The sequence below is a fragment of the Mytilus galloprovincialis genome, chromosome 6 (genome assembly GCF_965363235.1).
Source record: "Mytilus galloprovincialis chromosome 6, xbMytGall1.hap1.1, whole genome shotgun sequence".
Classification (NCBI taxonomy): domain Eukaryota; kingdom Metazoa; phylum Mollusca; class Bivalvia; order Mytilida; family Mytilidae; genus Mytilus; species Mytilus galloprovincialis.
Window position 1 is genome coordinate 13,124,067 of NC_134843.1, and position 27,185 is coordinate 13,151,251.

Below are 27,185 nucleotides of genomic sequence, written 5' to 3' on the forward strand. Positions count from 1 at the left end.
AACAGATGCAAAGACCAGAAAACATCGTAGGTAGGGCATAATTAAAATTACTCTTAGCACTTAACATAAACAATCAATAGGTTTGTATGCAGATTTCAGAAAAAACATGAAACTAAATATCCAAGACATGCAAGTTTTCCTAAATCCAAGAAGTTGGTACCAACGAAAATAAATGAATCCTTAGTAACTGTTGTTACGTCATTTGACTGGTGTATTCCCAGGTGTCATTCTTACCTGTGACTGACTGTTGTGATGTCCTTTGACATGTGTACTCCCAGGTGTCATTCTTACCTGAGACTGACTGTTGTGACGTTGTTTGACATGTGTATTCCCAGGTGTCATTCTTACCTGCGACTGACTGTTGTGACGTCGTTTGACATGTGTATTCCCAGGTGTCATTCTTACCTGTGACTGACTGTTGTGACGTTGTTTGACAGGTGTATTGCTGAAAGATCGGAGCAAGACTTGATGGTTCAGATAGTAATTTAATAATGGCTACAAAATATACAATTGGTATTGCCATAGCAACGTTACGTAATAAGTGAATGTCCCGAAGGTTTGTGCGTGACGTTCCCGGAATAATCGCAGATATTACATTCTTCCTTAACTTTGAATTAAAAAATGACTATATAAATGTAAATTAAAATGTGTAAAGTAAAGTTTGTTTACATTAATCAAATTATCACAGTCTCTGTAATGTTCACTAATGTTTTTGTAATAAAGATAAAATATAGATGTTCACTTTCTCAATTTGTATAAATTATAATAGTCTCTATAATGTTCACTAAATTGCATCAGTCTCCTTTTTGGTTTATCATCTGGTTCTTCTGCTTTATGTTTCCTGACTTTTGTGTCTGTTTTCCAAAGTTCTCTTTATCCACCCCCTCCCGCGCCTGTCTTGTGGGGGGCCCATAATTTTATATGTCCACTGCCCCCTCCCGCACATGTCTTGCGGGGGGCCCATTTTCTTCATGTTCTTGTTTCTGTTTTCAGCATACCCTTTGATTTTCTCCTTGCATTGTCTGTCTCTTTCATTTATCTCCTCATATAAGTTTGAGTGATATCTTCTATGAATCTCCTGTTTAGCTGTTTTAGTGTTTTTCTTTTTTAACTTTGTTATTTGCTCTGTTTTGTTGATGGGTGTACTAAATAAATTAACTTCTTTATTTGCTATTTGGGGTCCTGGTGTGACTTGGTAGTGGTTAAATCCCTTATCAATAGCAAGTTTCTTAGAGCTGAAAGGTGGTCCACTGTCTGGTATTCTCAACTGGTTTGTCTTTACAAGAGAACCATCAGTTCTAATCTGTATCATCCCTAGCTCAATCACAGTGGATTTGCTTAGTAAGGGTGGAGAATTTATTTTTCCTTTCACAACAATAAATCTTGTTTCTGTGCCACATGTTTTATTTCTTATTATAGTCTTGAATTCTCCCTTTATTGGTAATGCATTTTGCAATGCTTACTCTTTTCCAAAACTGGTTTACTGTATGTTTTTCTCTGAAATTTCTCAAATTGATTTTCATCCATCACATTCACATCTGCTCCACTATCAGGTCCCACCTTCACATCTACATCATCAATCCTTACTGTCACTGCTTTTTCAATGTCTCTTGTTCCTTGTATGGTTTTCACTCTTTGTATTTTGTTCAAGGGTTTGATTGTTTGTTCAAAATAATCTTCATCCTTTTTCGTAGTCTGATGTGTCTGTATTTGAATTTGTTTTATATGCCTCTTCTATTGTTTTCTTCACATTCCTTCTGTTTCCATAGTTCACAGATCTGCTCTGTTGCTGACTATCATAGCTTTCTGGGTTTCTCTTTTCTGCTCTGCAGACTGATGGGAAATGGTTGTATCTTTCACAATTTCTACATTGTTTCCCATATGATGGGCATCTTCTCTCCTGATCATGATAAAATCCACAATAACCACAATTAGACTTGGTTGTATTCTTACCATTTTGTTTAAATCTATCTTCTTCAAAATCATGTGCCCTATAGCTTGACCTGTTGCTTTGTATTTTATTTGCTGAAAGCGTCCCAATGTCTCTGGGATCTCCTTTTATATCCTTCATCTGTAAACATGTATCTTCCATCTTCCTGCTTCTTCCACAAATTTATCTAGATTCCATCCTTTGCTTATAGCCCTCTTTATCAAATCCTGATTGGTTATGGTTTGAATACAATGTTCCAATATTCTTTCCTCACATGTAGCTTCAAACTCACACTCATGTGCCTTTTCTCTCAGTCTCATTACATATGTTACTGTGTATTCATCTCTAAATGGCTTCATTTTTAAAAATAAATACCTGGCATGATGTTTGTTCTTCTATGGCAAGTAATATTTATTTAATTTGTTCTTTAATACTTTATACTCATCTTATCCTTCTTCATCTCTTAGGCTTCTTTTCAATCTTGATATATCTTTTCCACCATTAATGAGTAATGCATCCTTTTTATTTGCAGGTTCAGTTATCCTGAAATATCTAAATTCCCTCTCTATACTTTCCATCCATTCTTCCCAATTTTTTCCTGTAGATATCTGATCGTCTGACTGTATAAACGGTTGTGATCGTAAATTTCTGGTTTCCGTTTCTAACGTTATCTGCTGGGGTTCTCCTCGGTCCATAATCTCTATTTTATCTGTATCTTCTTTTAATTCCTTGTTTTAGCACTATCTTCTTTAAATTCTGTGTTCCGGTAAATTTTATCTTTATTTACGCTGCTAAACACTGCTTCCTTCTTTGTTTTTCATCCTCGTCGCTATTGAAAGATCGGCGCAAAACTTGATGGTTCAGATAGTAATTTAATAATGGCTACAAAATATACAATTGGTATCCCCATAGTGACGTTACGTAATAAGTAAATGCCCGAAGGTTTGTGCGTGACGTTCCCGGAATAATCACAGATATTACAATTGCAAGGTGTCATTCTTACCTGTGACTGACTGTTGTGACATTGTTTGACATGTGTATTCCCATGTGTCATTCTTACCCGTGACTGACTGTTGTGACGTCTTTTGACAGGTGTATTCCCAGGTGTCATTCTTACCTGTGACTGACTGTTGTGACGTCTTTTAACTGGTGTATTCCCAGGTGTCATTCTTACCTGTGACTGACTGTTGTGACATCTTTTGACAGGAGTATTTCCAGGTGTCATTCTTACCTGTGACTGACCGTTGTGACGTCTTTTAACTGGTGTATTCCCAGGTGTCATTCTTACCTGTGTCTGACTGTTGTGACGTCTTTTAACTGGTGTATTCCCAGGTGTCATTCTTACCTGTGACTGACTGTTGTGACATCTTTTGACAGGTGTATTTCCAGGTGTCATTCTTATCTGTGACTGACCGTTGTGACGTCTTTTAACTGGTGTATTCCCAGGTGTCATTCTTACCTGTGACTGACTGTTGTGACGTCTTTTAACTGTTGTATTCCCAGGTGCGTTCTTACCTGAGACTGACTGTTGTGACGTCTTTTAACTGGTGTATTCCCAGGTGTCATTCTTCTCTGTTCATCCTGCATGTTATTATATATTGACAATATGTATCCTGCTACAATCATCTAAAAGACAAAATTTTTAAACAGAACTATCAATGGCAACAGAATATCTATATAATCAATCCACTTAGCTTTTGTTATTTCAAAAATTTGTGAGCATTAAGTAATGCGATTTTTTAAAAACAATTTTGCAAGATTAAAAATTGTTGTTATTATACACATGGCAAAGGAATATTGCAACAGAAATTAAAATTAAGGGTAGTAAATCATTGACTATTTTTGTGATATTAATTCTGTTGCATATTTTGTCAGATGTATGTGAAGAATTGCCTGAATTCGACAATTAAAGTCCCAAATGTCTTCAAAAACACATAGAAAATTTTCAATATAAGCAATGTTTAATAAAATTGGATCAAAGCATTATGTAGTTTTAGTTTGATGTGTGGACAAACAGACTATCTATTGAATGCCATTACAGGTCCTTTTTATGACTGGCATATAGAAATCAACTTTCTGTTGAGTGTTCACTAATGATACCCTTCAATAAGTATTTAGTTTACAGGAAGGGATGAAAGATGGATGTGACAATGAACAACATGATGTAACAAGCTCACATGAAGATTGAATAATTTTAGGAAGCTGCTTTGTTATTCCATAGAAAAATGTAACAAATATGTCATGGGATAGACTGATCAGACTTTTATAGCTGACTATACAGTATGAGCTTTTCTCATGGTTGAAGGCCATACAGTGACCCATAGTTGTTATTTTCTGTGTCATTGGTCTCTTATGGATAGTTGTCTCATTGGCAATCATACCACATCTTCTTTTTTATATGATCAACCAGTTTAAGTCCTGTTTCAGAGTGGATGTATTTATGTGCTAGATCTTATCTCTCCCAAGTCTGATGGATACACATTTAAGTTTTGATCCTATAAATGAAGTGTTTTTTTTCTATTAAATAGGTCAATATTTATCAGTACTTACATTGAAATTTGTCTGACAAGCACCTGCTTCTGGTAAAAATTGCATGATGTTCCAGTTCATTTCTATCTCAGGCTAAAATAAGATATACATTTAATAAGATGCTGATTTTGTTATATGCAATACAATGCCTCTTTCCAACTATCTAACAACTTAGTTAATTCAAATTTGTTTAAAGTCATATGAAACGAGTGACTGGTGAAAAAATAACGTTTATCCAGTTCTTGAACCAATGCATGTATATATCATAAACTTAGTCTTCTGTGCACAATTTTATCATTTTTTTACGCAAAAATATCGTATTATCGTAAAAAAAAAATTACTCTCTGTCTGTTATGAAGTGAAAATATGGCAGCTCATTAATTGTCATGTTTTGAAGCTGTAGTTTATCGATTGTCACCTTATTGTAAACAATCAACAATGAAGCATGGATATTGAGTATGTGTATAACATGTAAAATCAGACAAAAGTTTATTTGAGTGACAGATCCATGCGTATTGCAATCACCTGATTTTTACGAGAAGGGTCACACTAAGGTCACTTTGAATACAGAAAATATGTTGGTGAATTGCTTGCTGGAAGCAAGCAATTAAAAAAAGTAAAATTCTTCTAAATGTGGACAAATTGAAGAATTTTCTTCAGAAAAATGTATATGTACATAAGTTTAATGACAACTATCCATTTTGTTATAAATAACTTATGCATCATTTTATTTTTTAATTTGATGCTTCATATGACTTTTATAAACATATGACCAATATAAATTCAATTTAAAATTCAATAACACATTTAACTAAGGTATAAAACTTTGTTTTAAGGGACTTAATGTATTTTAAAAGTCTGGTGGTAACTGTGACTTTTGACATCTACTTATTTTACACTGAGTTATAAATGTAAGGTATTTGTTCAGAAGTCATTTGAAAAAGCGCATCCTATAAAGGAAGCTGGTGTACCAACCTCATCATCTTCATTAGATTTGTTAAGGACCTCCACCTCATCGTCTGGCTTATCTGGGTCATCCTCCTCTGTATCAGTATCTTCCCTCATGGCCTCTTTATCAGGGTCTGGCTGGCTTTGTTCTAATGGTTGTTCTGATGGCAACTTTCCCTTTATACCTCCATGGTTTGCCTGAAATAAATCAGGTGCTTTATTGATTTCCAGCCTATCTCTTAAGGTAGCACAATACAAAGATTTTTCATCCCCAATCAGACATCTTTAAACTGATGTAATTCCACTCATCTTTCTTCAAATTTTATAAATGAGGTACCAAAAGAAAGAAGAAGGATTAATCTTTCAAATTGTGATAATTTCATTATGACATAATTATTACATAATTAATTGTTATGTAATTAGTTGCCATTCTGTGATGTCCATACTTGAATGAATTTAGCTTCTTTGTTGGTCATAGCATCCTAAATTTTTTTATAGATTCTTGCACAACACAGTTTGACCTCCAAAACTGTATCTCAGATTTTTCCTATTGTATTTCATTCTCTCATAAATCTTCAATGAAGTTTGCAACATCAAGTCATTAGAGACCACTAAGTTCAATTGGATATAAAATTTGTTCTATTGATGTTTTTGGAAATCTGAGACACAGTTTTGGAGGTCAAGCTGTGTTTTACAAGAATCTATAAAATATTTTGGGATGCTATGAAAAACAAAGACGCTAAATTCATTCAAGTGTGGACATCACAATATAGCGACTAATTACATAATAATTAATTATGTAATAATTATGTCATAAAGAAGTTATCACAATTTGAAAGACTAATCTTTCTTCTTTCTTTTGGTACCTCATTTATAAAATATAAAGGATGAAATGAATTACATCAGTTTAAAGTTGTCTGATTGGGAGTGAAAAAATCTTTGTATTGTGCTACCTTAATGTAATACAGATTATATGGGTACAGGATTCACTATATGTGTTTGGGTAAAGGTGTTTCAACAATTATAACAGAGCAACTAAAAGCCATAAGGAATGTTGTTTACCTTTTACAAAGCAGTGCAGAACAAGGGTACGATATACACATTCATTCCACTTAAATTTTACCTTAATAGTTCCATAAATTCAAAACAAGAAAAAAATGTTAATTTTCAAATTTCAAAAAAAAGGTGTGACCATTTCCTGGCTAAACTGTTAAGTGGGAGATTTTTGTTTGGATTTACGGTACTTTTCATGAAAATAAGTTGTAGCGTAAATTTAATTATTAAGGCTGATCACAAAAGAGACAATGAAAACTCATTCACCTGCCATGAGGAGGGATTCAAACTTTACAATCTCAGCCTTGATAGACTAGTGGTAACTGTAGATGAACTCCTTGGACTATTTGGCCAATGAGGCCCCAAGGGTAGCAAGAGGTGATTCAATAAAAAATACTTAAATCAATTACGAATACTGCACATTTCAAATGCACTGTAGAAATTCACACCTGTCAATAGTTACATATATACCTGATCTAACCATACAAGATATTCCCAACACTGTTCATAAGTCATATCTATAAGATGGAACAATTCTCTGGACTTTATGCTGTTAGTGATGTATTCAACATAGCCCAAGGCATCCACTAATCTTCTCTTCTTGGTACATAGAATCATTCTGTTGAAGTTGGCATACACTATTGTAGATCCTAACCTCTTGAACTCAGCAATTAACTGTGAAGAAAGGTTAATATTGATTAAAGGACATTTAATGTAAATACTGGTTTACCTTTATGATATAAACATATCTCCTAAAACGATTAAGGGGGCCTCGGTGGTCAAGTGGTTTAAGTAGTAACTTATGTAATCACGAGCCATTCAACACTGAAGTTGTGAGTTCGAATCCAGCTTGTGGTGGTGAACCCGACTCTAATCTTAATTGACTAGGATTGTCAGTTTTCCTATCCAAAGTCAGTGGTTTTCTGCAGACACTCTGGCTTCCTCAACCAATAATAAAGAGCTGCACTATAAGTGCATGATACGCCCGTTACCCTGTCTTTATGCTTTCAATATTTTTTTGTACATTAATTAGGCTGTTAGTTTTTCTCATTTGAATTGTTTTACACTTGTCATTTCAGGGTCTTTTATAGCTGACAGTGCGGTACCATATGAGCTTTGCTGATTGTTGAAGGCCATACGACCTATAGTTGTTAATTTTCTTTTAATTTTTAAAAGGCAGCTTACGTCAACAGATATAAACAATTCACCAAAGTTTCATAAAATTTTGTAAAAGTGTTTATGAGTGATTGTCCAAAAACTGGAAAGTCTCCCCTTTTTTAAGCATAAAAATTCATAACATGGAAACGTAAAATCTGAAATTTATAAAAATCGAAAGGGAGCTTACGTCAATAGATTTAAACAATTTAACTAAGTTTCATAATAAATGGTGGAAGCGTTTTCTAGTAATTGTCCGAAGTGTGGACGACGGACAGACAGACCGGATAGTATCAAATCTAAAATGATTCAACTTATAGAACTAAGAAAATTATTTGAATATTCCATGGATTTTAATCTTTTTTTGTTTCATGCCAATTCTGGTCTCCAAAATAAAATATCTTCTTAGGATCATAATCTTATTACAACTTCAAGTCAAAAGCTATCAAACGAAATAGGTATTATATATAATCATATATTATGTAATTAAAATTTGGTGAGATAGACATATTTGCTATTTTGATATTTGTCCAAAATTGCTTCCTTTTAACAAGTTGGAAGATAAACAATAGGTCACTCTCCTATCAAAGTGCATCGATACTTCAAACTCTGATTATAAAGGATAGAAGAATGGACACACAGACCAAAAACATTATGCCCCTAGTTAGATGCATTCTTATACCAAGTTTTCATAGCAGGGGTGTGGAAATGCTATGCCCGACTTGCCCGACTGGTACATTTGAACAACCGGACAAGTAATTATTTTTGTCTCGGTTGCCCGTGGACAAGTTAAAAAAATATACAAGAAAAAGATCAAATCCAACAAAAATATAGAATTAATTCCAAAACATATAAGGATGATTAATTTATATAAAGAAACCAATAGTCAGCGAGTAAAAACATCAATGTCCATGACGATAAATATTACATAATACCGAAATTGATAAAAAAACAAGAATGTGTCCTCAGTACACGAATGCCCCACTCGCACTATCATTTTCCATGTTCAGTGGACCGTGACATTGGGGTAAAAACTCTAATTTGGCATTAAAATTAGAAAGATCATATCATAGGGAACATGTGTACTAAGTTTGAAGTTGATTGGACTTCAACTTCATCAAAAACTACCTTGACCAAAAACTTTAACCTGGAGCGGGACAGACGGACGAACGGACGCACAGACCAGAAAACATAATGCCCCTCTACTATCGTAGGTGGGGCATAAAAATAGCTATGCGAACCCGAGTCGCGTAACATTGCATTGATTTTGTCCATTGACCCGGGATCGTCGATTAGGTTTTATCTGTTATTCACTGGAAGTATCATTACTTTAGTTTTTCTTTCGACAGTCAGATTGATAAATATTAAATATTAAAGACACCGGTCAAGCAAGACAAAAAGAGTTATGAGTCGAATAGAAAACCCGAAACGCAGATGGAGAAGAACACGTATTTTAAAAAAGATTCGGAAGCGAGAATTTCAGACATCGTGTATATTAGATTGTCCAGGCTATCTTGGATGGAAATTCGTAAAATAAATAATTTGTTGTCTTATCTATAGAAGACAGGTCAGCATCATTTGTTGTCAAAGTGGTAAATAGAAGAGACGATTGAATTACCCCTCAAGACAATTACGAAAGAAACAAAACGTGTGTCACTAGAGAGAAACACCAAAACTTCACCATGTTCACTAACTGTCCTCTTAATTTAGTATATGTACCTACTGGCTACAATTTTTATACAAAAACTGCTGTAAAATCGTCCTCTACATGTTATCTCATTGGTTGGTTTGCTGTTAGGTTTCTGTCCCATTGATGTTAACCCATTTCCTACTTTCCTAAAGGTTTACACAATAGAAACAAATGGATTTCATTTGTTTGTGATGCAAAAAAGTGCTAAGAATCATATATTCATGATATTAGCTAACAATGAAATACTTCAATATTTATTGGGACCATCAGGGCAAGTAACTTTTTTTTCCGGACAAGTGAAATTTACTGTTTTACTTGCCCAGGGACAAGTGCTCACAACAAATATTTCCACACCCCTGCATAGTGTTTGTCATTGCCAATAGGAATATTAAAATTTACCTGCATAAAGACTTTCTTCATCATATTGTGTAATGTCCTCCTCAATGCTGGATCATATAACATGGCACCAGAGGATCTCAGCCACCTACAATCATCACAATACATTAAAGGAGTTAACTACAATTAAATACTGTTAATTCAGAAATTTTGTGAAAAATTAAAACAGAATAATATTTATTTGAAATTTCATCTGAAATCCTACAAGCACCATTTTTCTGAAGATGTATTAATCAATATTGTATAATTTTCTATTGACGACTGTCAAATTCATAAGAGCATCTAACATACACAAATAATAGTCCCCTATATCCACAAATAATTACCTTCTCTATCAGAAAGGGTATTAAAACGTACTGTATAATATTGATTTTTTTCCAACAATGACAGTTTTCTCTTACCATACATTGCTTGTTTTTATATATCTATTAACATTCCAGTAACTGCTTTAGATGCATCATTAGACAGATTATTCTGCAATTGGAAGTCTTCAGTCAAACATTATTTTTGCTTATTTAGTTTGATTGCATCCTATACCTTCTATGACATTTTTGACTGAATCTTGATTCACTTGGCAGGCACTGCATAAACACCGAAAATGTGCATCAAGTCAATTTACAAGGAGCTGCAAATTTTCTGTTTTTACTTTCTTGGTTTGTATATTCCAAAACAGAATTTATTTTTCTTCCCTTCTATTTATCTGTGATTTGTACACATACCTGTAGAAATGTATTATCTGATTGTCAGCGAACACATTGTTATAATGCGTAACATCTCTCACCCAACCTTGTACCATTCCTTTCAAAATTCTATAAATAGAAACATATTAATTGATTACATGACATCCAATAACAACAAATGTTACATTTTCATCCCAGTCTTTTTTCCAATATGATGCAATATTACATTTACATCAAGCTTGGCTAAATAATTTTAATCAGAGCACGTCCATAACTTTTTAAGCATTATCACAGATATTTCCAAAATCCTTATATAAATCGGAACAATTCTACATCAAACTTAAACCTGAAACAGTTTTTTACAACTACTTCAATGTATACTTAATATTCCTACCTGAATGTTGCTGAACACAAAGCTGTTTCATCATAGCTAGCTAGATAGGTGGCAGCACCTTGTCCCTGAACCATTTCCTCTAATGAGGTCTGTGGCAGAGTATCAAAACTTACAGCACTGGCACCTTCCTGGTCATTAACATGAGCAGACTACAAGATATAAAAACGTGTTTCACAAAAAATAGCAATACTGTAAATACAGTAATTATTGTGTATATTTATTATTGTGATTTTGTCATTTTAGACTAAAATAAGATTTTAATTGTTGCAATATTGAGAAAAATCCTGTGAAATTCAAATAAAAAATTTCAAAATGCGGGTTTAAATTATTGTGATTTTAACCATGTCACATTTTTCACAATATTTTCTGAATTAACAGTACTTGATTAACCATTATTTCAATGTATTGTCTTCATGTTTATCATATTACACTTTTTTTATAAATTAAAAGCAGAAATTTAAAAACACACTATAAATGGGAGACAACTCTTTTCAGGCATTACAAAATCATTAGATTGATTTCTACCTTCCATAGTAACTTCAGTGAAAAATAAATTCAAAATGCATACATATTAAAACTCATAACTAATAAACTGCTGACTAAATTAAAAGTGGCTCTGTTCAATACATAACTGAGAAAAGTGTGATGGAAATATTTGATAGATGAACAGATCAATGGACACTTTGTGCTGGATTTAGTATATGAGAATTGTATTAGGCTCTGTTCATATGATGTTTCAGAATTATTATTATATTATTTTCTTATTATTCATGGCCTAATTCTACTGTTAAAGAATGTTTGAGTCTTCAGAGGAAATTCCCAAAATCGCTCAGATCAAAAACTTAATAAGTAAAAAGTCCTTCAACAACATTGATCCTTGTATGTTTCCTTAGCTCCACTGTCAAGTGATATAATACATACCTCTGTAATTGTTTAAACAGCAATGTCTAACTTAACACAGAGTATAATACAGTGTAAGTGTGTGTGTGTGTGTGTTTTAGACCAGTACAAATTCCTCTAAGTGTAAGTTTGTGTTTGTGTGTGTGTGTCAGTTAGATCAGTATAAATACCTCTATAATAGTATTAACAGCCAGACTAGCAATGTCTAACTCAACACAGACTGTAGGAAAAGCTCCAGGATGATTCAATTCACAACTGGTACTCTCTTCCAATTCTGTACATAGCCTGAAATCAAACAAAGGACATATAAGGTTGACTTGGTTAGTAATCATACATACAATAAACAGTACTAATTATTATTGATTGATTGTTGTTTGCTTAACATCCAGTGCAAAATATTTCATACATATTCAGGACTAGATCTTATTAACAATAAGGGGTCACACCAAAATATGGGTCGGAAATATGGTATGCCACTTGACAATAAAGTTCATTGATAGATCGGAGTGAAGTTACATAAATTCTGCATTTGCATCAAGTCAAAGCAAGAGGAGATAACTTGCCTTCCAGCTTGCAATAAACCTATGATTCTAAAGAAATATGTCTACAAATCTATAAAAAGAGTTTGGTGTGTCCTTACTTTAACTGAAAGATAAATCAGTAAAAATATTTAAACTTCTGCATAAACATAATGTTAATCAATAGACATCACACAAACTTCTGAAAAGAATTAAATAAAAGTACCTATTATCATCAGCTTCTTTACCACCAAGATCTGGTCTCTCTGTCGGAGAACACCACAGGACATGGTTATGTTTGTGTAGATGGCGGGCAAAAAATAGATCACATCCAAATAGAGTAACATCTTTGGGCATGTTACCTACTGGTATGTGAAGGTAACGGCACTGTTCCATATACCCCTGAAAAAAGTCATCTTTTTTTTAATATATCCCTCAAAAACTAATTGATTTGACATGTTTACCGTGACTGTGCCATGATTTATAAAATTAGAGTATTATTATCAAGTCTTTTTAATGTATGACTATCTGCTATGACGCCCATCTATATCATAAAGTTTGCAAATTTACCCTTAATTTTTAATATCATAAATAGATATATACCTTTATATTCATGGAAAAATTAGGTTGCACGACTCAATTATTTCCCCAAAATTAAATCACTGTATCAAAAGACAAACAAAATTCGCTACTAAGGGTAACTTTATTGAACAGCATGATCCTTTTGCCAGATGAGATTTATAAGCGTCTTTTGTAAGACTCTTGTGGTTTTAAATACATAGATATTTCATGTGGCTGCAATAAGCCCTGATCAATCAATCTTAAGCTAATTTTATGACCTAAGTTGCAAAACATTTTAGTTAGACATGTTCATTCATAAAATCTTAACTGAGGTAGTAATAACTTACATTCAAAATAATATCCACATTAAGATAATGCTGAATCATCCTTCTGCAGCCCTTCCTCTGCCAGTCCAAAACATTATATAGATCCTCCCTAAAAATATAACCAATAAGAATCAGTCAGTTTGTTCTCCTTGTACAAACAATGCTATTTATATCAATTAAGTTACCATACGGACTTCAACGTAAAGCAAGAGCTAAACTGCTTGTTTAACATGTTTGAGTGGAATTCTATGTTATATGTGATACTTTTGACAGCTGACAAGAAATTGTTTACTGCTTCTACACAGCACAAATGACAAACTCTGTTACTATGATGTAAAGTCATTTATCCATTAAAATTAGTATCCAACAGTTATGAATGAACCCACAGTAGAAGATAAGCAGGAATATGTTTTTTTTATTGATGACATAAAATTAAAATTTATTGAATAAAATTGAGAACAAAAATGGGGAATATGTCAGAGACTACAACCTGACCAAAGAGCAGACAACAGCTGAAGGCCACCAATGGGTCTTCAATGCAGAGAGAAAATCCCTCATCCAGAGGTGGTCCTCAGCTGGTCCTTAAATAAAATTGTGTACTAGTTCAGTGGAAATGAACGTCACACTAAACTCCAAAACATATTAATGAACTACAAGAGGCTGTCACAAGGACAGCAAACCGGATTTATTAACATTTATTTGTGTCCTGCCAATATCACAAGAACCATAACTGATGAACGGTGAAAGTGAAAATCGTCAATATCAAATTTGACATCCATTTTGTCATCAGTATCAACATATTAAAATTTGAAAAGCTTAGGTTGAATGGATCATGAGTAAATGCAACAACATGAATGGAAACGCCATTTTTTCGATCTTTCAAGAACCATAACTGATGAACGGTAAAAGTCAAAATCGACATTATTGAACTTGACCTACATTTTGTCATCAGTAACAACATATTAAAATTTGAAAAGCTTTTATTGAACAGTTCATGAGTAAATGCACGGACACGACTGGAAAAGCCATTTTTCACTCTTTCAAGAACCATAACTCCTGAACGGCAAAAGTCAAAATCGTCATTATTGAACTTGACCTCCATTTTGTCATCAGTAACAACATATTAAAAATTGGGAAGCTTTGGTTGAACAGTTCATGCGTAAATGAACGGACACGACTGGAAATGCCATTTTTCAATCTTTCAAGAACCATAACTCCTGAACGGTATAAGTCAAAATCGCCATTATGGAACTTGACCTTCATTTTGTTGTCAGTAACAACATATTAAAATTTTAAAAGCTTTGGTTGAACGGTTCATGAGTAAATGCACGGACAACATTTGGTTGCCGCCCGCCCGACGGCCCGCCGTACATCCCCAAATCAATAACCGACATTTTTGTCACAAAAATTCGTAAGGGTTCCACGGAACCCAGTGTCTCGCCTACGTTTGCTGTTAATCGCAGACTCAACAAAAATGAGGAAAAACATCAATAAAAATTTCCCTCTTGATACTGTCTTTTGATTGAAAGAAGCTTCCAAGTTTGGTAAAAAATCCAGGATAGTTTATGAATCTAATAAATGTTTTATAAACTTTAACTGCAGACTGTATGTAATGTTAACTGGAAGAAAAACTAAGTCCATTTATAAGTAAAATACGGAAAAAGTGAATTTTTTTTTACAAAATTTACTTCTGAATAATATCTTATGATCAGAAACAAGCTTTTGTCTAAGTTTGGTAGAAATCCAGGATAGTTTAAGAACATTATAAAAATTTTAAAAACTTAAACCACAGAGTGAATGTTTTGTTTCTGGCAAAAAAACTAAGTCCATTTATAAGTAAAATACAGAAAAGTGGAAATTTATTTTTACAAAATTTTCTTCTTGATACTATCTTATGATCATAAACAAGCTTCTGTCCAAGTTTGGTACAAATCAAGGATAGTTTATGAAAGTTATTAAAATTTTAAAAACTTTAACCACAGAGTGAATGTAATGTTTCCTCGCAGAAAAACTAAGTTCATTTATAAGTAAAATATGGAAAAGTGGAAATTTATTTTTACAAAATTTTCTTCTTGATACTATCTTATGATCATAAAAAAGCTTCTGTCCAAGTTTGGTACAAATCAAGGATAGTTTATGAAAGTTATTAAAATTTTAAAAACTTTAACCACAGAGTGAATGTAATGTTTCCTCGCAGAAAAAACTAAGTCCATTTATAAGTAAAATACGGAAAAAATGGAATTTTATTTTTACAAAATTTACTTCTGGATACTTTCTTATGATCATAAACAAGCTTCTGTCCAAGTTTGGAAGACATTCAGTATAGTTTAAGAAAGTTATTAAAATTTCAAAAACTTTAACCACAGAGTGAATATTTGTGGACGCCGCCGCCGCCGACGACGACGGAATGTAGGATCGCTTAGTCTCGCTTTTTCGACTAAAGTCGAAGGCTCGACAAAAATCTGGTTAAAAATTAAAAAACATATGTATTTTATAATACTTACGTGTAAGATTTGAAATATTCAAATTTTAAATAGAAGTTAATTATTTAACTAACTTATTCATTTATTCTTGTAAGAATACAAAACACAGTTCTTACTATTTATTTATGAAAGCGCTAATATATCGTTGCGCTCTTTTGAATTACACATTTTCCCGTGTCTGTTTTATGACGTTACGCCTTTGACGTGCGCTTCGTCGTCTAGACTTTATTTGATTACATACGGATGCACATTGTTTTTTATTAAACAGATTATAGTTGAGAACCGTTTGTTAGCAACCATTTGATATTTCATACAAATAAAAGATAGATACATGGTGCAAACTGGCATACTCATCTCTTTGCCCTTAAGTTAACCGATGTGATTCGTACATACTTGTCAGTTACATGTATAGGTACCAATGGGAAATCTAGCAGTCCAGGCATGGCTGATGTTAAGTGCTGGAAATCTGTAAAGAAAAAACAGCTTTTATATTTAAACAAGAGTGCACACACTGATAGTCCTAAATATAAAGCTTTATTACAACTGTCACATAAACTTAACATTAACCAAGAAAATAAAACAATGACCAATGAACCATGAAAATGAGGTCAAGGCCAGATGAACCATGCCATGCAGGCATGTACAGCTAACAACTCTTCCATACAACAAATTTAGTTGATCTATTGCTTATCGTTTAAGAAAAACAGACCAAAACACAAAACCTAACACTGAGCAATGAACTGTGAAAATGAGGTCAAGGTCAAATAAAATCTGCACGACTGACATATAGATCATAAAATATTTCCATACACCAAATATAGTTGACCTATTGCATATAGTATTCGAAAAACAGACCAAAACACAAAAACTTACCTATAACCACTGAACCATGAAAATGAGGTCAAGGTCAGATGACACCTGCCAGTTGGACATGTACACCTTACAGTCCTTCCATACACCGAATATAGTAGACCTATTGCTTATAGTATCTGAGATATGGACTTGACCACCAAAACCTAGCCTTTTTCACTGATCAATGAAATGAGGGCGAGGTCAAGTGAAAACTGTCTGACAGGCATGAGGACCTTGTAAGGTACGCACATACCAAATATAGTTATCCTATTACTTATAATAAGAGAGAATTTAACATTAAACAAAAAATCTGAATTTTTTTTTCAAATAGTCACTGAAACATGAAAATGAGGTCAAGGACATTGGACATGTGACTGACAGAAACTTCGTAACATGAGAGGACATTGGACATGTGACTGACAGAAACTTCGTAACATGAGACATCTATATACAAAGCATGAAGCATCCAGGTCTTCTACCTTCTAAAATATAAAGCTTTTAAGAAGTTAGCTAACACCGCCGCCGCCGGCGGATCACTATCCCTATGTCGAGCTTTCTGCGACAAAAGTTTTTCTATGTTGTGTTTTGTGTATTATTGTTTGCCTTTTTTTTTAGCCATAACGTGGCCAGTTAATTTTTGACTTTACAAGTTTGAATGTCCCTCTAGTATTCTACGCCTCTCTTTAAATGAGGTTAAGCATAATTATGTGAACCTGCCAGAAACTTTACAACTTCCAATATTAGTCCTGTTTTACTCCAATATAACAAAAGATCAGCCAATGTCATTTTGTATATCACACCCTGTATAATATATTTGAAACCTAGAAAGGTCCATTATTCACCAATATACATCTTTATACCATACCTTGTGGAGATTGAACAGCTATGAACGTTGGTCCACGTTTTTCATCTTTTTACCATACCTTGTGGAGATTGAACAGCTATGAACGATGGTCCACGTTTTTCATCTTTATACCATACCTTGTGGAGATTGAACAGCTATGAAAGTTGGTCCACGTTTTTCATCTTTATACCATACCTTGTGGAGATTGAACAGCTATGAACGTTGGTCCAAGTTTTTCCTCTTTATACCATACCTTGTGGAGATTGATTATACCATACCTTGGGGAGATTGAACAGCTATGAACTTTGGTCCACGTTTTTCATCTTTATACCATACCTTGTGGAGATTGAACATCTATGAAGGTTGGTCCACGTTTTTCATCTTTATACCATACCTTGTGAAGATTGAACAGCTATGAACGTTGGTCCACGTTTTTCATCTTTATACCATACCTTGTGGAGATTGAACAGCTATGAACGTTGGTCCACGTTTTTCATCTTTATATGATGACAGTGTTCTCTGTATGGCTCTGTACACATTTCTAACATCTTTCTCTAACTTAGCATCAAATGTATGGTGAGCCTGTGGTAAACTCTCCTCATCTCTTCCTTCAGTTACTCTGAAATATTCATTCAATTTATCAATTTTTCTTAATTCAATAAAATTCAATATCTGTGATCTTTAAGGGAAAAAAAAGGTTGAATTTTTCATGACAATATGCCTACCATAAACAAAAATATAATTGTCACTTCTGGGCACATGAGAGACTGTTTATTTTCTTATATACGTCTGGTCATAAAAAGATACTACGGCAAATGTCTTCTTATCAAAAAGATTTTTTAAACATGATTAAACTAGGCCTCATTCTAGAGTGAAATATTAATCCACTAACTTATTTCTGAAAAGAAGAGCAACTCCCATTACAGGACACTGACTGTGAATGTGAATTAGTAAGATCCTTTCTTGAATGGTTCCAAATGTATTGATAAAAAGATCTCCAATAGCAACTTTCTTCTTGTTTAAAAAAATAGCTGCAAGGAAAACTGATACTATTTTAAAAATATCTACAACAAGAGGCTGTCACAACGACAGCAAACCGGATTTATTAACATTTATTTGTGTCCTGCCAATATCACAAGAACCATAACTGATGAACGGTGAAAGTGAAAATCGTCAATATCAAATTTGACATCCATTTTGTCATCAGTATCAACATATTAAAATTTGAAAAGCTTAGGTTGAATGGTTCATGAGTAAATGCAACAACATGAATGGAAACGCCATTTTTCGATCTTTCAAGAACCATAACTCCTGAACGGTAAAAGTCAAAATCGACATTATTGAACTTGACCTACATTTTGTCATCAGTAACAACATATTAAAATTTGATAAGCTTTGGTTGAACAGTTCATGAGTAAATGCACGGACACGACTGGAAAAGCCATTTTTCACTCTTTCAAGAAACATAACTCCTGAACGGTAAAAGTCAAAATCGTCATTATTGAACTTGACCTCCATTTTGTCATCAGTAACAACATATTAAAATTTGGGAAGCTTTGGTTGAACAGTTCATGCGTAAATGCACGGACATGACTGGAAATGCCATTTTTCAATCTTTCAAGAACCATAACTCCTGAACGGTAAAAGTCAAAATCGTCATTATTGAACTTGACCTTCATTTTGTTGTCTGTAACAACATATTAAAATTTGGGAAGCTTTGGTTGAACAGTTCATGCGTAAATGCACGGACATGACTGGAAATGCCATTTTTCAATCTTTCAAGAACCATAACTCCTGAATAGTAAAAGTCAAAATCGTCATTATTGAACTTAACCTTCATTTTGTTGTCTGTAACAACATATGAAAATTTGAAAAGCTTTGGTTGAATGGTTCATGAGTAAATGCACGGACAACATTTGGTTGCCGCCCGCCCGGCCGCCCGACGTACATCCCCAAATCAATAACCGACATTTTTGTCACAAAAATCTGGTTAAAAATGACTAATACACTAAAAGATTTTGAAATTTGGCACTACTCTTTTTATCTATTTAATCTAACATAGATAATTAAAAATTTTACCTTGAATTTCTCTCAGCATTATACAAAGCTGGTAGGTTGGGCAGTTGGTCACTACGGACAGTGTCCACAACAAACATGTTACATTTCTTGGACATTGGAGAGAACAATCCAAAGATCATTTTACTTCCACTGAAATATAAATACAAGTCTTAAGTCACAAATACATAATTCGTTCTTTTTTATCTCCTTTTATCGTGTATGTTGAAAAATTAATAACACGTTTCAAAATGTTTAAATTTATGTCTTCTTAATAAAACTGCAATCTGATCATCTACATGGTTTATATCAGGAGCAATTAGAACATTAAAACAGCAACCCTCTAAAAATGCATCAATATTTGTCCATTTGCACGAGTTTTTTTAAATAGTGAGATTTGTCATTTATTTGAAATTTTAATAATTACTTTATGCAAAGACATTGAAAGTAAAAGTAAATTAATTTTTGGCTCTTATTTTTTTGTTTTCCATGAGGGAAAATGTAATTCTCGATGCACAGTAAAAATAATTCAAATTAAGTCAAGACTTAAACTTACCAAACATGATGGTATAAATACAAATGTTTCATTGATCCAGGTTGTATGTATGAGAATTGTGCCATAGTTCTGAAGTCTAGGTTCTCCATGTCAAATGTATCAGTTTCCTAGAAGTAACATATTATGAGGGTATATTATGTCATTGATGCTTGTTTAGACAAACAAGGAATAAAAGAAAGCTAATGACCTTGGATTACATTTTAATTTCATTAAGTTAAAATTCTCTTTTAATAAATGATGGTTTTCTTTCTACCTAGTTTCAGTCAGTTATATTTAAAGATTTAAAAAGAATCTTGATCACTGCAAATCCCAAAACAAATATGTGAATAAACTTGCTTGGCTTTTTTGTAGAATATTCCTATAAAAGGGAGTGTATCCCATCCATTTAAAATATGACTGAAGTAAAAGTATGGCAAACACCTCCTCAAATATTATTTCAAAATCATTTGATTTAAGAAAATTTAGATAACAAAACCCTATAGTCTCTCGGTACAAAGAAGCTACATAAGCATGACAACTTTCCCCCTCGACATGTTGTTAAGAACTGTTTTGAATTGCATGAATACAATAAAACTTAGAATTAAGTATTACAGTATAACATTTAACACATTTTACACATCAATATTTCCTCTCAAAAAATAAATTTAACAAATCTTTGTTGACCAATATTTAATCTAACTAAGAGATTGCACATGTTTATAGATAAATCTGTAAGAAGAGACAAATTAAATAATATCTATCATCCTATAACATAATTACATTCTTAACAATACGTCATAATCTGACAAGAAATCTAAAATGTGTATTTCATATTAGCCGTTGATCTGAAGCTACTAACTGTAAAATCTTATCATAGATAATTTGTTTCATTGTGATAATTATAGATTCTATTCTATTAGGTAATATTTACATTGATTTACATTTCTTCACTTCAAAAAAATATCAAATTAAAATCAGTTGGTTATATGAAATCTATTGTCAGAGGAGGACAAATATGTGAATAAGTATGCTTGTGTGGATTATTTCTATGAATCAGTATGCCACATCCTGTAAAACTTTTGACAAAGACCAACTATTATACCTACCCTTCCAGACATATATCTTGCAAAATCTCTGTTGACCGTGACAACACAACCTAATCTGACAAGAGCTCTAAACAATAAAGGCACTTGTGTTTCATATACTCCCTCTATATCAGGGGAAGACAAATCTGCACTTATTTCACTGAAAAAATAAAGGAAGAATTGGCTATATTTATCAATTTATTTTGAATAGTAATTGTTAAATCATAGATAATAGTATTACATAAAATCTTGATCATAAAATTTTCAGGGCTGTATAAAGTTTTTCATAGCTCCAGTGCAAGATTCAATGTCTAAATCATGTTAATTTTCTACCTGTCATTAAGATAGCTGATGTGTTGAAGTGTATTTGAAGCAATTGGAGAACAGTTACTTTGAAGTCAGTAAATTCTCCTATAAGAAAATTTTCTGGGTAGCTTTTTTGTAAAATTGATTATACTATAACAAAGTCTTTACTTAGAAAATTGAACCTATTTGATATATTATAATTTGTGCATTCATACTATTCAATTATATCTTAAAGGGGCACTAGCTATGATATATATAAAAAAATCAAAAGTATGATCTTTTTTGTTCAGTCATTAATGAAAGTGAAATAGTGAAATAACAATTTGCTTTTATCAGCAAAAATGATCAATTTTGTCAAATTAAGCTAATAAACATTGATAATGAATTATTCACTTGCAAGTGAATAATTCGACCTCATTAAATCCTTATTCATGTGAACTCAAATTTAACCCTGTAGAAAGAAATAGAATAACGCATGCATTGTCCGTGACGGGTATTTAAAGGAAAAAATTGTCAACATTGAAAGTGAAACTAGGTAAATCATTTGATTAACTGATTCGATCCACAGAAAACTATTCTTATAAAGGTAAAAACGATGATAAACATAAATTATTAATCTTCAATACAAAATTTAATAGACCTATAAAAATCCAATTGCACGAGTTGCCTAATCTATTTATGTTTACATCGCTTATATTGTCATAGAAGGTCAACTCGATAGTTAATTAGATGGCGTCTTGGCTAAAATTCACACGAGATCAAGCTACATCTTATTGAGACCATGTCCTGTAAATTGTTTATTTTATACTTTTGATAGTTTGGAAAAATGTTTCACATTGTTATAAATAAAATATGAGAATTTGAGTCAAATCGGTGAACATCAATTTGGCAGCTAGTGCCCCTTTAACAGTGTCAATTTTCATAGGGCTGTTTGATTAAAATATTCAGAAGACCATGATGAGATACTAAGAAATCTCAATCATGAGTGGCTGTTTTTTAACAATGAAAAGATATGAAAAATTCTTAAATTGCCTTAATAGCTGGTTACACAGTTTTCGAAGAGCCTTCCTTAAGTACCATATTTGTTTTAATGTAACAGCATTTAGCTAAATCAAAACAGAACATGCATAAAAAATCTAAAAATGTATCTACTTCATCTTTTTGCAGTAATTTACATTACATGTTTTAAATAAATCTTACTTGATGTGTTCTAGATAATCTGCCTCTGGAACAGCATATTGGTATAAATTCATCACAGGATGGGATCTAGGTAAGGTCTTCATCACTTTCTTCCATACTGAATTCAAAACATTTCAGATTAAAAGAGATATTGGCTAAATGTCAATGAGACAGCACCAAAATAACTTAAAATAATTTAAAAATTTAAAAATATTTCGTTAAATTATAACTCATTTCAATTATTGTGTTTTTTTAACTCTTTTTAGTTTTTTTAAACTTGCTATTTTCCTAAATATTATGAGCATATTTCAGAAATTAGATTGAAACATGTCAAACAGATAAACTGCTCTCACATAGTTTATGAGGGTTTGTCCTACAGCATCTTTTGAAGACAAAACAAACACTTGGTGCAAATACAAAACTTTGATTTGGTGATGTTTTTTTATATATTTAATTTGGGTGTAGAATTTGTTCCTTATACTTACATGCTCCTTCACCTTCCTTTGGAGATTTCTGGTTCACATAAAATATTCTTGGTATGTTCAGCTTCATAGCATGTAAATCATTACCAATCAAGGCCCATAACTTGTACTGTCCTGGGTGGCCTGTCTCCATCAGCTGTGGGAGTAAAAATAGAGCATGTAAAACATTACCAATCAAGGCCCATAACTTGTACTGTCCTGGGTGGCCGTCTCCATCAGCTGTGGGAGTAAAAATAGAGCATGCAAAACATTACCAATCAAGGCCCATAACTTGTACTGTCCTGGGTGGCCTGTCTCCATCAGCTGTGGGAGTAAAAATAGAGCATGTAAAACATTACCAATCATGGCCCATAACTTGTACTGTCCTGGGTGGCCTGTCTCCATCAGCTGTGGGAGTAAAAATAGAGCATGTAAAACATTACCAATCAAGGCCCATAACTTGTACTGTCCTGGGTGGCCTGTCTCCATCAGCTGTGGGAGTAAAAATAGAGCATGTAAAACATTACCAATCAAGGCCCATAACTTGTACTGTCCTGGGTGGTCTGTCTCCATCAGCTGTGGGAGTAAAAATAGAGCATGTAAATCATTACCAATCAAGGCCCATAACTTGTACTGTCCTGGGTGACCTGTCTCCATCAGCTGTTGGGAATAAACATAATTTAAATTGTCACTAGCTAGTATACCAAATATAATCCCCCAAAAATGGTAGGAAATGAAAGGATAACTTTAAGCAGAAGGATGAAAATTAGTTGATATAACAGTAATTTTCAGTAATTTCTTCAATGATCCCTTACTGCAGTTGTCATAACAACAAATTTGAACCATGAAAATTTTTGCCAGTGTTGTCTTGCTAGCATCCCCATCTTGTGGTTCAGAGCATTGGAAAACAGGTGCCTGACAGATAATAAAGTTGAACAAAGGTTAATACAAATTATCACTATTGAGCTGCTGACCAAGTATTTAGTCATTCAGATCATTAATGTTTATCATCAATGTTTACCTTTCATTCTAGCACAAATCCAAATCTTGCTGTAGAAATAACATGAGTATACAACCTAGCTAGTCCACTATATCCTACCTGAACTATCTGCCAAGGGAGGTCCATAATACTTCTTGCTGTCCTCCGTAAAAATCCACCAAGACCAGTCCTAGTAGAGGTAGCCACACCCATGGGTACATCCCCAAAGTCAATCCTCTGTTTCTTTCTATTTTGTTTATCCTTGGCCTGTAGCTGCCATTTTTTCTTGTGGTATTCCAACCAAACCTTTCGTTCATCCTTTTAAAATATAGTATCCATATTATAATTATACTATTTTAATTTTACAGAATACATAGAATTCAAATATGCAATTTTTACAGGGGAAAAAAATCAGCCAATTTTGGGTAAACCATTCACAAATTTTTTTGGGGGTTGATTTACAAACTGACAAATCATATATTCTTTCAATAGATGAACAGTTATAATATCAACTTTATTAGAATCCAGAAACTGCTTAACTTTTAATGCTAGCTTTTACTTGAGAGAAAAAAACATTTTGTATGAAAATTATAGAAAATTGTTATATTTATTGTACAATTGTTAATAATGTATAATGTGACTTATAGGTCCACAGGGTTAAGATTATAAATAATTGTTCTCATTAATACTGGATTAGCCACTGTTTCTTAAAATCACAGGTCACTTTTAAATCTTGTTTTATGTATTAAAGCTGTTTGCGTTGTTCTATGTACGTTTTTTTGAACTTCTAATCAGTGAAGCATCCTTCATATTTTATATTATATATATTGATTCAGTTTAATTATAACTGTCTGTATGTGGGTCATTCTCAGTTCAGAATTATATCTGTATATTTATTTTGCTTGAGCAGTCTTTCACCGTTAATTACTATTTTAGTTACCTTGGTATTGCCCATCGGTGGAACAGGCCCCAAGATTTCTTTCCATGTCTGACCAGACTGTGTGTCATTCTGACTTTGATCACTGTTCTCCATACTTCTTTTACGTTTATGTGATAAAGCCATTCCATTCAATGTCTGCTTTTTGCCGCCAAAATCTTCCATGTCTGCTACACCATTTGTTTGTTCACTATCATCTGCAAATAAATCTTTCTGGGAGGACGGCTGGTGCTGAAGTAATAAAAAAATAAATGAAGAATAAGTTCATTGGATACAGATGATGCCCCACTTGCATTTAACCTTATAAAGGGATATAACTCAAGAACAATAAAAGTGATGCAACCCAAATTTTAATTTTGATCTGTGTTTTGTGGTAATGAGAATTGTGTAGCAGTTTTATATATTTGGTTTTTGGAAACTAAAGTATGGAAGCTAATTATAGGACAATGGTAATACTTATTGTGGTGGGGGCATCAAAAAATGGTATTCGAATTCATTTATACAGCTATTATTTGGCGTTTAAATATAAAAATCTGCCAGAGCCAGATAGTTAGCCACTATATTTATCATATGGTGCATATTGCTTCATTGGTTGACAACCAGAAGCCCAAATTTATCATTTCATTGGTTAACTACTAGATGCATGACCAGATATATTGCTTATATATTAAGAAACCAGGTCTATCACCTAGTATATTGCTTCAATGGATAGTTTCCAGATTTATCCCTTTTATGGGAAGATTTAACAATATGAATATCATGTTGTTTTGTAGTGCCATCTCCTTTGTATCTCAGTTGTTTGAAATATTACTCAGCTGAAAATAACATTTCAAAAGTGTTATTACCTGTAGCATTTTTTTCTGAGCTGGAGCAAATATTTCACTAATTTTTTTCTGTTTGAATACATCATTTCTTTCTAACATTTTCTTGTGCAGCCAATCAGGATGTCTCACTCTTGGAACAGGATTAGATACCTAGAAAAGAAAATAATAACATATTTATGGACTGTATTCTTATTTCTATTGTCAAAGCAACAATAACAAGTTATAGATAGAAGTACATGTACGACAACTAAAGATTGAAAGTAAAGTCACCCATCTCTTTGGCCACATTGACCACAACAAATTTTTAATATCATTAACAATCACATTTCTTATGACAGGTGTGTTTACTTTAATTATTTATTAGCAGTTCCAACTTCCCAGCCTTTGTCATGGTGGACATGAATCAGGTCTTAATAGAATTGTCAGTCATGTATCAATTATTATGCCAAATTGGTCAAGACTTTGTATGGACCTACATTAAAATATGATTTTTCTTAGTTTTGTATCTTATATCTGGAACATAATATAAATATTTGGGCTGTTCTGAACTTTGTTGGTTATTGAGATAATTATGCTTTTGTTATACAAACAATCTAATCTATCTTATTTACCTGTTGTAAAGCTGCAGGAATGGTGATAATTTTCTGTATACAACCACCCAACCTCTCAAGGTAATAGTCCCAGTCTAATATCTGAAATAAAATATGAATTCACAGCATACTATTAACCTTTAAAAGCTTTATTATAATACAGGACATATAATAGTGTAGGGTGACATCATTGCCTTTGCATCAGTCTCAATCTCTTCCATATTTAGTGTTTAATCCCTGCCATATTACAACAAACTTACAATTTCCATTAGCGCCATGTGTTGCATAGGGTGCGAAACCCTGCCATTTAACCTTTCTAAATGATCCTACAGAGGCAAGAATTGTATCATTGTATCTTTTTTTATAATACATGTATTTTCTGAACTTACAGTATATGCCTTACCTAGTATAGATCAGTTGTCTTTAATCAAATCCTTACCTATCCCTACCCTGCATTAGCTACTATAGGCAATAGATCATAAACCAACACTTACATCTCTAATATCAATATCTCCTAGATCATGGGTCTTTAACCACTTGCGGAGGAAATGTCTCTTGACCCCTGGCTCTGCTTGGAATATAGCCAATGGGATAGCCCTTTCTGTAACAGGTGCTCCGTCAGGCTTTCTAGATATGACATAACGACAACTTAATCCAGCATCTTTCACCATTTGATCTCCTAAAAACTGTATCAGAAAAAAAGTAATATTGTATTTTTTATTTACCTTAAATAAGAAATAAACAATTTTAATCCATATTGTTAAAACTTTAGTAGGTTTTTCTATATGAATGGGATTTTGAATAAATAAGTATATTCACCTGCGGAAAAAGTATATTCAGCGCGCAAAATGTCGCGTGCTTTTACGTGTATAATAAAGATACAATGTTTGACGTTTAGTTTGTTTTGGTAAATAACTGTTATTTTATACATAATTTTCTCAGAAACATGGAATAAAACAATTATTGTCTTTTGAT

The 27,185-nt window shown here is 33.0% G+C and overlaps 1 protein-coding gene across 5 annotated transcripts in view; it reads right to left on the reverse strand.

Annotated features, from left to right (window-relative positions):
* The window catches only part of LOC143078980 (DNA polymerase epsilon catalytic subunit A-like), an 80,636-nt gene that overhangs the window by 18,389 nt on the left and 35,062 nt on the right, over positions 1 to 27,185 (reverse strand). For all 5 annotated transcript variants that reach the window (XM_076254060.1, XM_076254063.1, XM_076254065.1 and 2 more), the window contains 22 exons: positions 26,705 to 26,896; positions 26,232 to 26,312; positions 25,642 to 25,770; positions 24,800 to 25,027; positions 23,980 to 24,177; positions 22,905 to 23,037; positions 22,441 to 22,537; positions 20,956 to 21,094; positions 19,871 to 19,977; positions 19,339 to 19,467; positions 17,712 to 17,878; positions 15,957 to 16,029; positions 13,102 to 13,189; positions 12,420 to 12,595; positions 11,846 to 11,960; positions 10,776 to 10,924; positions 10,421 to 10,510; positions 9,705 to 9,789; positions 6,932 to 7,135; positions 5,435 to 5,605; positions 4,481 to 4,552; positions 3,446 to 3,556 (listed from right to left, as the gene is read on the reverse strand). In XM_076254060.1, coding sequence (XP_076110175.1) covers positions 3,446 to 3,556; positions 4,481 to 4,552; positions 5,435 to 5,605; positions 6,932 to 7,135; positions 9,705 to 9,789; positions 10,421 to 10,510; positions 10,776 to 10,924; positions 11,846 to 11,960; positions 12,420 to 12,595; positions 13,102 to 13,189; positions 15,957 to 16,029; positions 17,712 to 17,878; positions 19,339 to 19,467; positions 19,871 to 19,977; positions 20,956 to 21,094; positions 22,441 to 22,537; positions 22,905 to 23,037; positions 23,980 to 24,177; positions 24,800 to 25,027; positions 25,642 to 25,770; positions 26,232 to 26,312; positions 26,705 to 26,896 — 2,934 coding nt within the window. The remainder of the gene's footprint in view (positions 1 to 3,445; positions 3,557 to 4,480; positions 4,553 to 5,434; positions 5,606 to 6,931; positions 7,136 to 9,704; positions 9,790 to 10,420; positions 10,511 to 10,775; positions 10,925 to 11,845; positions 11,961 to 12,419; positions 12,596 to 13,101; positions 13,190 to 15,956; positions 16,030 to 17,711; positions 17,879 to 19,338; positions 19,468 to 19,870; positions 19,978 to 20,955; positions 21,095 to 22,440; positions 22,538 to 22,904; positions 23,038 to 23,979; positions 24,178 to 24,799; positions 25,028 to 25,641; positions 25,771 to 26,231; positions 26,313 to 26,704; positions 26,897 to 27,185) is intronic.